Genomic DNA, 12,915 nt, shown 5'->3' on the forward strand with positions numbered 1-12,915 from the left:
GATGACGAATTTCTGGCTTGGACATGAAAAAAAATGTTTTTGTGTCACAGCAGAGGAAAATGTCATTGGATGCAATTAGAAAAGTGTTTTTCAAGCAAAAGTGACATTAATTAACCTCCTACACTTCTTCCCGGGCATTAAAAACTTTATCAAATAACTGTTATCATTAATTAAATACATCTCAAACTTTTTGGTCTTTCAAATTCAGCTCAAGCCAAATTACAATGCTGTCTAAAATCATATGCTTTTGACTTCACCTTAAAAATCATTATATGGTAAGCTCTGTACCATGTTTTCTTTCCACTGGGGGTCAGTGTTGTCATATTTCTAATTTGTTTACAGGTAACCTTTACATTGGTGGGGTGGCTAAGGAGATGTACAAGGAGCTGCCCAAGCTGGTGCATGCCAAGGAGGGTTTCCAAGGTTGTCTGGCATCAGTGGATCTGAACGGGCGGCTCCCAGACTTGATGTCAGATGCTCTGGACTGTGTGGGACAGATAGAGAGAGGATGTGAAGGTGAGTAGACCCCCAGCCCACTAAGGACACGTAACACTCTTTTGTTGGTGATAAGTTGCTGTCAAACTTGTTTTGTCTGTGGGGTTAACTACATAAAGCTTTGGTTTAATAACTTTAATAACATTTGATAATTGACAGAAACTTAAAAAAACATGTTCCCTTTAAGTGTGATTTCAGTGATAAAATAAGAAAAGTTTTCTTTCAGTTCTCTTAATCACTTTAGTTTCCTCTCATTATCACAAAACTAACCTAGGGTGTCATTGCGGCACCATGCATTTGCAGCTCAGTCTTCCCACTGTCACACTTGTCCGACAAGGACACACACACGCACACACACAAATTGTGAAGCACACCCACACTGCCAACCTGTGGCACATAATTTAACATCCATAAAGTGTGTTAGTATTCTGTTAGAATGCATCAAGCTCTGACACTCCTCCACAGGCAATCATTTCTGTTTCACTTGGCCATAATCTGATTATTCTCTCTGCCATATTTGTACTGCCAGTGTTATTTCCCATTTTATCCCCATTCTGTTTTGCTCTATGCATGCTTTCTGGATCTGAGAGTTTGCCAGAAGCAATCCTTTTGAATTATGTATGAAGCCTTTGTTGCATGCATGAATATCATTTGCCCAGTCTAATGTGTGCACCACATCCAGAGACAATATTTGATTTATTTTTCATCGTCACTCACTTAGTTTAATTTCACAATTCATCCACTCTTTTTCTATTGAGTACGCAACGTCTGATCTTTTCATGTTCCAACATTACAAATGTAATCAAATTCAGCACCTTGTGCGGGTCTGTCGAACTTGCTGTTTTCATTGTATACCACACAGAATCAGTGGCCGCTCTCAGTGGAAAATGGCTTCTATGATAACGCTTTTATTGGACTGTGGTGATGGAGTCAGGAGGTAGCATATAGTTGAGGATGGTATTTGAATAAAGCAGGAATCATTGAAGAATATGCATGAGAGAAAATATGCTGTTTTTTTCTGTTACTTTTAATATTACTGGATCATGGACAAAGCATATCCACTTCACATCATAATGACTTAACAGTTGCATGCCTTTACTTCATATTACTGATGCCATTTTGAGCCTAGTTGCTGTTACAGTTTGACTTAACCCGGCCTCCATTATGCAGCACATTTTTTCCCCTCTGGCTCTTTTTGAGGACAAACACTTCACTCCTCGCTCTGTCTCTCCTGCTTCAACAGTCTGTGTCTCTGTTGCTCCATCTCTGACATCTTGGTGCTTTACTAACAGCTGGTATACTTTGCCTTTTCCTTTCCTATTATTTTGCCGACAAAAGTTGCATTGATGAAAGCTGACTTGCAAGGTAGATAGCTTTGTCTGTTTGATACAGAGTTTGATATCCCTCCCCTCTTTGCATCTGTAATGACTCTCACCCCACCCCACCTCTCCACAGTCTCTACCTCCACACTTCTCGCATCTCCCTGAGCAAGACAACTGTCTAGTTTGCCATTCACCCACCAGCCATATGGAGTGGGCTTCAATCCCATAGGAATACAAGTATCATTACCATCTTGTATCACAATCTATGGGCCTCACACTTTGATTTGCACTAACATATTGTATGTTGTTTTTATTGGACTTACCTTTGGTTAACTGTGGTTACGTATTTTTTTTCCTCATTTTTTGTTCACATACTGTCCATGTAAAGGATACTTTTGCATGACTTATAATAGTCTTAATTACAATGTTTTCTCCTGCATGATGTTCCTTTTTAAAATTGAGGTTCTTAGTCAAACTTAAATCATTTTTATGGTTTACATTAATCAAATCATTGTTATTATAAGTCTCATGTTTATCAATGCCATATTCCTGTTATAGTCTCTTACTCTCTGTTACCACTTTGTAAGTGGGAACTATATTTAGCAGCGGGCGTAAACCTTTTAAAATTTAACGTTTAAAAGTATGCTACAGAACAAATAGCACCACTGGCCAGTAATTAAAGTCAATTCAGATGCATTTACATACAGAAATAGCAGTATGACTACATTGTAGCTGCTGAATTTGTAATTAACATAAATTTCAAATTAATTAAGTCAATTATTCTCTGCTTTATGCCTTACATACAAATCAGAAAACATCACAGACACAGGAAAGCCTCGAAAGAAATGTGTAATTCTGTATCTTAATTGTTTGAAATTCTCATGTCTTATATTAACTAGACGTACGCCATTACACATCTGTTGGCTCATTGTTTACTTGATTCATAAGCCAAGTCAAGTCAATTTAGGACCCATTAGATCTGTGACACATTAAACATATTTTAATGTGAAAGATTAGTTAAGCAGTGGAATCATTAGTATGTTGTGTAGTTACATGTAATTTGAATTGTAATGTATTCAAATGTATTTCAGAGCCACTTGCAGTCATCAAATTAAACTGCATTCTTTCTTTTTTTGTTGCAAAATGTACACTGTGTACAGTGTTTTGCTTTTTGCATTTTCAGCCTTGAGTGGGCTGCAGCAAATGCTTAAACTATTAAGCAGTTACCATAGCTACTCAGTGGCTGAGCAGCAACCACTGTTGCTGCACCTTATTCAGGAAAAGAAAAAATCATATATAAGGATAAGATTGTAATGTATGTCTGTATTCAACTGCAGAGCAACTCATTTTAAATAAGTGAAAATGAATTAACAATAAAATTAAAAAATAAACACACACTCTGCCATTGCAATGATAATTACTAAACTATTAAATAAATAGGTGGTTGTAAAGGGGAGTGCTACATGAATGGATATAGTAGTTTATGTTAATATTCAGATTATGTGATGTTCACGTGTCATAAATGTAAGTTTGATTATTCAAGATGTTGATAATAATCAATAATGATTGAAAATAAATTGGCCAAAAACTGGCAAATAGACCAAAACCACCATAATTACAGTGGTTAAAATATCTCTTTGTTCTTTCATTTCTTTGAAATTAAAATATATATATATAATAATACCAACATTCATCCACACTAACCCTTGCCATTCCACTAACATTTCTCCATTATCTGAACTAGCTTTGCACCGCTGTCACACAAACAGACGGCCAGACAACACATTCAGTTCAGCCATATACTTGCTGCATGTTAGCTCAGTCTGACAGAACGACTGACCGACTGATTGTACAGGCAACAAACACTCTGACTGGAAACACGTCTGGAAACACTGTTACATTGCTACTTAAAAGCTCATGGATAACTCAGGACCCTACTGCTTAGGAACTGAGAATCATTGTCCTGTGATCCCATTCACGGCTGATAATAACACATTGGGTGATTCGATTGCAATCAGATGGCGCTTAAAATACAGGTGTGTGAGATACACTGAAGGCAGATTGTAATCTGATTGCACAAACCATCTCCACAGGTGGTCAGGGATGTGTGACAGTCTGGAGAAGGAAAGGAGAACTGGGTTCAGAGTGAATTATTCAAAGCAGACACACTTTACTTGGTGGTGTAACAATAATCAAGAAAGAGACACAGTTTAAAGTCACACTTCTGTGCTGTTCAAAAAACAAATGTAAATGGAGGCTGTGACCAGTAATCCATACTGTTCCACTTAGTATTCTGCGTTCTGTTTTTCTTAAATATAAAACATTAAATAAAATATTTAAATCACTAATGTGATACCTCAGATGTTTCTTTTTTTATTGTTGTTTTTAATATACGTCTTAATATACTGAAAACAGTAAAATTCATTGAAGATTGAGGCGGGCAGTTAGCCATGTGGAAATTTGCAATAGTATTTGTGGAAAGAAAACAAAAAAATGACTAAATACGCAGTGGCCAATGTGGCCTAGGACATGTATGTTTGTCCTGTGTATGCTTCCATTTGCAGAAGCCTATTGTCTGTATGTTCTGCGTGACATTTAATTTCACTGCAGAGTCAATCTGCAGACTTAGCTGCCCGTTGTTATAAAGGTCCGCTCACCAAGTTGCTATTTGTCTCCACATTCAGGCCCCAGCACTACGTGCCAGGAGGACTCATGTGCCAACCAGGGTGTGTGCCTTCAGCAGTGGGAGGGCTTCAGCTGTGACTGCAGCATGACGACATTCGGAGGACCACTGTGCAATGACGGTAAGCTTCCACTTCTTAATTCTCTAAGTCCAAATGACTTTTATTTATTTTGTATTTTCATAGAAGCAAGAAAAATACATAGTAAACATGCATTTTTGTTGACTTAGGGTGGCCCCTCAATAACATTAAATGATGAGTCATTTCATTCAGGACCCAATAAATCACACAAAATGACATTCCTCACACACATCATACAGCATTAGATGCATAATTCATTCCATCTGTCAAGCAAATTAAATACTTCCAGAAAATCCTGGAGTTATGCGTTTAAAGGTGGGTGTTATCAGCAGCAGCAGGGCCATTTTTATCCTATGCGCTCACACAGCATTCATATTATCCCAGCTCATTATGGTTTCCTGTCTGTGCGCTATGTTTGTGTCCTCACGAAGCACGGTGTTTGCCAGAGTTATGATAATAATTTGCTTTGTAAACTCTCCGATTAAACTAAGCGAAAGCCCAGACTCTGCTGTCTACTGTCACTGGTGACTGATATGTTGTAACTAGGTCAATTAGAATAAATCTTGACTCAAGTTTTATTTCAGTAGCTCTTCTTTGAATACAGTACATATTGTCTTCAGTGAGTTGTTGTCACACTGAAGGGCGGAAGCTTCCATATTTGTGACATCTGGCTGACAGTTCAGTGAGAGCTCATGAAAGTTTGATTGAAGATGTACCACTAGAGGGAGCAACAAACATTGTGTTCTGCTAAATAAAACATCAACAACAAGTCAAACAAGCAAAAGAAATAAATGACATTTACAAAAAGATGCACTTAAATTCGACCAGGATGCATTCTGTTGAGTATTGCATTGAGTGGCACACACACACACACACACACACACATGCACACACACACACACACACATATATATACTCAGACGCACTTTGATGATGATGCACTTTAAAAGTTCCGTGATATTAATCTCTCTTAAAGACAGTTAAATGGGCATCTGGTTTTAGGGACTATTTACTCATTAATGTTTAGCTTTTGAGAGAACTAGGGTAATGTCTGCTCCACTTTTAGAAAATGGGCTACTTTCTTATGCCAAACATGCACAGGGGATTTTTGTATGGTCATTATTTTCTTCTGCAGCGGTTCACACAGTAAGGGGTGAATGGGCAAAGTGCTGAACTGCATTAAGGAGAAAGGAACAGAGTGGGCACTCTGGAGATGACACAAAAGCAGAGGAGAGAGCAACATAAATGTTAATGCATTCTGTGTCACTTCTACCATCCTGATAAGACCCCGTCTTTTGTTATCAAAAGAAAGTGTTAATAGTTTCTCGTGCAGCCTCATAGCCTGAACATATCTGCAGCCTATGATAACACTAAAAGGATTCTTCTGTCCATGAGATGTGAGCGTGAGTGTAGCTCGTCCTGATCCGAGCCCTCCTCTCTGCTCGTTTCACTCTTCCTTTCATTCCGCAAACCGTGTTTGGATCAACAGAGGAGTAGGGCTCATGCTGGAGGTGTTGAGGGATATTTTTGATGGCGAACTCCTTGTGAACCTTCCTTGTGCATTAAAGGGGGAAGAAATGCAGTTTGGAACTTTTTTTTTTTCTTCCTGTCATACATATTCATCCTGAGCAGGCCTGTAGAACTCATTTCAGCACTGGGAGCAAAAAGGCTCACAGGACATGTATGCATATATTAAATCTGAGCCAAAGTGATCTACCTGCTGAGTCTAGTTACTGTAGCTGGTCTCATTATTCCTGCTGACCTGACAAAACAATAAGGAAAACAATAGGACGGATCAATGTGCAGGCCCAAGGGATGCAATATGTAGCCACAAAAACATTCTCTCCAAGAAATCTTGTTCACTCCGGATAAACTGAACTAGTCCTCAGAATAGTGATGCAAGACAGCCTCACTCTGCCAAAGAAAATCTATGAGAGGGAAAAATGAAGCTGGCGATGGTTGGGTTTTATCTGTGTTGATGGATTGTCATGGGGATAGAGGGAACGAGAGAAGCATCTCTAAGGAACATATCACTTTTTACCAGATATATTTGCATAAGCTGAAATGCAGGCAATTTACAACAGAGCAATGGGTCTCCGGGAAAGCAACTTTCATGGGAAGCTTGCTGCATTTCCAGATATTTCTCCAGTGGGTATTCTTGGCATCCTGCCCTCTCACAAGGAGAAAAACTCCATTTCACATCTCCTGGCCCCATAACATTTACAGCCAGGATGAATTGTACAGCTGTCAGTCATAAATCGTAAGGGAACTAAGGTTATGTCTGATAGAACAATACCGTCTCATCGTTCAACTCTTGTAAATTCAAAATGTAAATTGTTTTGAGCAGAAAATTGTGTATTGATGCTTTTTGTTTTTGTTTTTCCTGCTGGTTATAATCGGTTTATAATCACGAGATTCGTCTCCAGTGCACTCCGTCTCAGCTAAAAAAGAAAAACTGTAGGTGACAGTGACTTGCAATTAAATTTGATTTAATTTGTTAGCACAACTGTAATTATTACAAGAAGGAACATTCATCTACTTTGTGAATTAAAATAATCAAATCAAAGACAGATAGCAGCTCTGGAGCCTTTCCCTTGGAAATACATTATATCTTGTAAGATGCTTGAGCAGAGATGATGATAAGTTTTGACTAAAGAATATTTGCACACGTATTTTCAAATAATTTAAAGCTAATAAGCAATATAATTCAACACAAAATGAATATGTCATCTGATATACTGTGTATTCATCTTCGGAGACAATCCCAATTGCTGATTTGTTATGAATATGTTAAATTACTGTATTCTCTCTCTAAACAAGTACCACAGATTTACTTTTGGCTTTCTGAAAATGCTTTTTTTTCCCTCTGAGGTTTGTAGCTGTACAAAGAAAAATGAGATATCAGTAACTTGGCATAATTTTTTAAGCAATAAATTAAAGAGAAGAGGAAAACTGAACATACAGTAGCATGGCAAATCCTCTGAATCACTGCTTTGCAAGTTACTGCCAAACACAAATAGCTTTCTAACTGGTTTGTCCTTTGAGGGATGCAGGCTAACATCCCTCTACAGTAAGCATGGTGAGAATGCACCGCATGCATCCGCTCTGCACTGGGTTTTTTCAGAGCAATCCACCATTTCTTGGCTGTGCTCCTCAGTGTGTTAAGATAAAAGTATTTCAACTTTTCATAGCAGCTCTGCACCTTTCGCTTCAGACTGACTGGCGAGATGTTGGAACAGAAATGAAAATAATCTTCACATCTTCTCTTCATCATCTCCAAAACACTTCATCCCACTGATGATTTTTTTCTTTTTTTTTTTTTTTTTGAATGAACTGTGGGTTGTAAGTTTTATTTATAGAATCAGTTATCGCTCCTCTGGATACCTACAGTCTAACTGAAGAAAAAAAAAAAAACCCATGCTGGCCAGGATGAATCAGATTTCTCTCAGATCATCATGCATGTGAAATGAATTAAGACGGTTGTGAATGGTGTTAAGCATGCATTTGCTCTCATCACTACAAGCTGTTTTTGATGCCAGTAGGAATAAAATGGCATGTAGAACGCATTTTAGTAAGTGACCCAGACAGGAGACACAGACTGTACGTATCTGTGTGTGGCTAAGTCATCTGTGCTGCTCTGCAAGCGCTAACCGATGCTGATAATCAGCCAAAACATTACCAGTGCCTTCCTCAAAGCTTTTAGTATGAGTTAATATTGCCATGTTGCGTTTTGTCTTCTCTGTAATGTCCACTGGGGTTTGAAAAAGTGTTCCAGTTTTCATTCAGAAGCAGGCTTGGTGTGTATGCGTGTGTGTGGGACTTAAATTCCAGTCTAGACTTCCTGAGGGACTTTGCCTGTAGTGGTCAAGCATCTGAGAGTAATGTACAGAGACAAACAGAATGGTGTTTGCTGTTGAGCTAAAGTGGGTCGTGGAAAGGCTACAGTGAGGGGTATGCCTGGCCTTCATGCAATTTTTGTCTCGCCTGGTTGCCCATCCGCCCAGTCCTATAGCCAGAGCTATTAGTGCCATGTCAATATTGTGTCAACAATGGAGTTTGTGTGCGGGTCTAGGATCCATTGTCTCTGCCCAAGAGGCAAAGACGAGTCCCTCTCACTTGATTTCTAATGTGTCTGAGTCAATGCTCATTCTTGTGTCTTTGTACTTGGAGAATAGTCCGTCTGGGCCTCGGGCTCGGTATCTACTATGTGATCTGTGATAGACATGGGTCTGATTTTTCTTAAGCACATACAGAAGAAAGTAAAAGGATTCTATTCATGTCGTGAGCCTCAGCTTCATGTAATCTAAAGACAGATACTTTGTAACACAGACAAACCCACGCACGTATTGCATCAGTCCAGAAAAGCAAGAATTCAAATAAATATTTTAAAAAGACTGGAAATCGAAGTCTTAGAAATCTGAAAAAAATCTGAAAATGAAAACAACCAATCCACAGAGCGGTGGATTTCACTGACAGTTATGTATTTTAAGCAGCAATGCATCAGGTCCAGGTACGTCTAATGTTTTTAGTCAAATTAGCCAAGAACATTTAGGAATTACATGATCAATTGTTTGCCCCAGTTTAGCCTGTTGTAAAACTTCAGGTATGTTACTGGAATGTTCTTGTATAAAATAGGGCACTTGTGTTTCAGAACAGTCATGAGGATTGTTCCGATTTAAGATACAGAGAAGCACACACACACACACTCATACCACACACACACACACAGGCAGGCAGGCAGGAAGTACTCCAGACAGTTTTGTCCCATTCCTCTGCGGTGGCATGCAAGGATTAGACCACTTAGTTTGGTTTCGATCAATACAAGGGGACACCGAGTCCAGTAGTGAGGCCAAGGGGATATGAGACACTGGAGTAAACAGCCTGCTGTCACATGGAAGTAATGTTCTCTTTGCCTTGAATGTCGCCCTCTTTTAATGCAGCTCAGCGAAACAAATCCATGGGTCTGAAAATATTTGGGCTTCAGTGTGTATTGAACGCTTGGCCTAGCTTTGAACAGCCATTGTGCCCCAAGACATGAGAGAAGCAGTCTTAAGTGCTTCTGTGTATTCACTTCAGTGGCCATTCTCACAAAATGTGCACACACGTTTACAAGAATTATGGCACGTGAAATGTAAAGTTTAACTGATCTGTTAAAGGCAGCGGAAGGCTTTTCAATGTTATCAATGAAGAAATCATTAAATGATTAAGTATTTAACATTTAACTTGTGTGTTTACATGTAATGTAAAAACCAATCCATTGTAGGAGTAATTGTGGGGATAGTTTGTAGATATTAATGGTCATCATGGATGAGTCTTAAGTTATAAGCTTTCAAAAAATCCCATGAAAAGACTAAAACTAAACTGACCTTAGTAACAATTATTATCTGTGTATTTGAAGCTTGATATAGCTTTTTTTTTTCTCCTGCAACCTCCACTGTTCTCCAAAAGCTATTAAAACACATCACTGAACCACACTGCTACCATAGGGGTTGACATGCTCCTTCATTACTGTGAACAGGGACACTGTAGTTTATTTTAAATCAATCGCACATGCACAATACTGGCCTGGGGGACCAAAAGCATATTACTCTGCTGCTGAAAATAGTCCCCAACAAATGCATTATTTACAGTTTGAATGTTTCCAAAATAAAAAAATAAAAAATACAGTACCCACCTGTTTTAGGAAATTACCTTTTTTTGTAATTAAAACTTTTTAAATCATTTAACAGAGTAAAATATATTAACCTAGTAATTATTTGAAGCTGTTTATGTGAAGTTATGGTATGTCTAGAGCCACTGCCATGCCTGTCATACTGTAAGTGTCAGTTCTTGAAGCTGCATGTATTTGCTGTTTCAAATGGAAACTGAGTTGGTCTGTCACTTGAGATTTCTATCACTGCTGAGCGATTTAAGAGGGTTTAATAATTTTGTCCTCTTTTTGTTTCTTGTCTTATTTTCACTTATTCTTCCGCCACCTCCAACTCATGGTCACTATCTGGCCCAGTTTCCAATAATTTCCTCATGCTGATTGAGTATCTGAATTTAAATGGGTTTCTGTGCCAGGAAGCAGTGGCCATATGTGGGTAAAGGCTGTTGGCATGGAAACCAGGTCTCCTTTCTTCCCATCGTGGATGCTGTAACATGTCTGTAACTCTGCCCGAGCAGTGAGGTCTCTGCAGGAAGTGGTTTGGAATCGCTAAAATCATTTATCCAGGCTTGGTAAAATACCGAATGCTCATGAATTTGACTGTTGACTATTTCACTTGTCTGATAGTAAAACATAGAATACAACAGTGAGAACACATGACAAATAACACTTGTGATGTAGCTTCATGCTGGGACAGTTCCATTAGCATGAAAGAGCAACAGTGTCTGGCATATGTCGGACTGCTTCATAAGACCATGCCGCTGTTCATATGCCATGACAGAGTTCTGGGGTGTCCTCAACAACACAAACTCAGTTGGTGATAACACTTCTTGTGCATTTGTGTTTTACAAGAGTTTCTGAACATTATTTTGGTGTCAATGAACAGTATGCGGTCAGATCAGAGTTGAGCACCAGCATTACGCACGTTTAGCTGTCTTCATTGTAATCTCTGTTGTAATCAGAATCTCATCTAAAACTCATTGCGGTGCAGTGGTGAGAACCTAATTTTTGAGGTGTTTTTTATTAATTGGTAGCCCAGAGGGGCATGTTGACAGGAAATAAGAAGCTGTTGTTTCCCCACAACACAGTCCTAATTAAAGTGTTGACTCAAAGACAGGATATCTGTTAAACTACCCTGCTGGGTGATATACAATGACACTGAATATTCCCCTTTCTCGTAAACTCAGGCAATTGAACATGTCACTTAGGGGAACTGTAGTAAGAATCTAAAACATCCCTTTAAAAACAAGATTGCTTGCTTGTATTTAACTATTTAGAAAAAAACAAACAAACTTTTGATTGCTTCTGTGATGATTTCACAATCAGAAGTAATTTAATTGAGGAGAAAATTTGATTTTTGTTCACTGAATTGCAAATGCAGATGCGGATGGACATTGTAATCAGAACTTGCACCAAAAAAACTATATATATATTCCCAGTGACAGGAACACGAGGAGCAGAGGATTGTTCTAACGAATTATAGTTATTTATACCACTCATTGTATGAGTACTATGAATGTATGTTTGGCATCTTTTGACAGGAGGAAGGTCACAGCATTACAGTAACAGTGTGGGCAAAGGCAGACAAAAGAGAGAACAGATACAGTATGTCTCAGGAATGAAGCAAATTTAAATAATTTACTACAATTGCAAGTGCTAACTCAAAGAGTCTTGGATATTTTTAGGTTGCTAAGCTTTGCTTTTGGAAATTATGCCTTTTACCTGCTGAGCATATGAAGTGTACTTTTTCTAAGGTGGGTGAAATGAGACCAGTGGGGTTAGAGCATAATTGGGGTTATACTTTTAAAAAAAAACTGCAGGTTGACTGCCTGTAAGAAAAGGAAACAGTGGTCTCCATTTGTTGTTCTGTAATACCATCACTGGACTTCCTCTTTTGCTCCTGCCATAATTGTAATGGCTGCTGGACGGCTTTGTTACATGAACATTGTGACATTATGATATTTGTCATTTTAGAGCATTTTCTGAAAAGACTGATGCTATTGCTCTTCTTGTGAGGGCAGGCTCACCATTGTGCTAATTAACTACAAACCTAACCAGCACTGATGTGAAGAATAAACTTGATAAACTTTCTACAGTTTTAAAATTTGGCCTCAAAGAAGCCCAAGGACAAACACCATAGCGTGGTGTCTTGGTTTTTGATAAGCCTTAAATGTGGGCTTGTTAGCTTGTATTTCATTTCATTAATTTACACCCTGTAGCCAAACATTGTGTTTTCTCACCAAGATATCCCTTTGCATTGTTTTCCAGTTTCTACTGTTGGTACAAAAGCCCCCCAAGTTCCAAATTAAGTACAGACCTGGAGAATGAATCAGACATGCTTGATAGATAAACATTTTCTTCCCCTAAACACTCTCTTTACTAAATACCACAATTGGTGCAATACACTACAGGACATATACTGTGCCTGCAGTATAGCCCCAGGAGCCTCTAGATAAACTTGGAAAATGCTGTCACAAAGCAAATGAAGGAGCCTTAGTTTCAAGAGGGGCTTGGCAGCCAGTCTCCAACGCAAACAAACAACTGTTTAGTATGTCTGAGCATAGCTGTGTGCTCCTAGTAATATTAAAAATATGCACAGAGGGCTTAGACAGTGCAAACTCTTCTCTCTTTCACCATCATGGGGAGGTCAGTAGAACTTATCCGTGTGAATTGTCCTTGAACTCAACCA

The 12,915-nt window shown here is 38.6% G+C and overlaps 1 protein-coding gene across 3 annotated transcripts in view; it reads left to right on the forward strand.

Annotated features, from left to right (window-relative positions):
• The window catches only part of LOC121189347 (neurexin-1a), a 233,719-nt gene that overhangs the window by 111,491 nt on the left and 109,313 nt on the right, over window positions 1-12,915 (forward strand). For 2 of the 3 annotated variants that reach the window (XM_041049375.1, XM_041049376.1), the window contains exons 16-17: window positions 343-516; window positions 4,502-4,621. In XM_041049375.1, coding sequence (XP_040905309.1) covers window positions 343-516; window positions 4,502-4,621 — 294 coding nt within the window. Of the gene's footprint in view, window positions 1-342; window positions 517-1,833; window positions 1,861-4,501; window positions 4,622-12,915 lie in introns of all 3 variants that reach the window. The other variant, XM_041049374.1, reaches the window with a different exon arrangement.

Source organism: Toxotes jaculatrix, chromosome 11 (genome assembly GCF_017976425.1).
Source record: "Toxotes jaculatrix isolate fToxJac2 chromosome 11, fToxJac2.pri, whole genome shotgun sequence".
NCBI classification, from domain to species: domain Eukaryota; kingdom Metazoa; phylum Chordata; class Actinopteri; family Toxotidae; genus Toxotes; species Toxotes jaculatrix.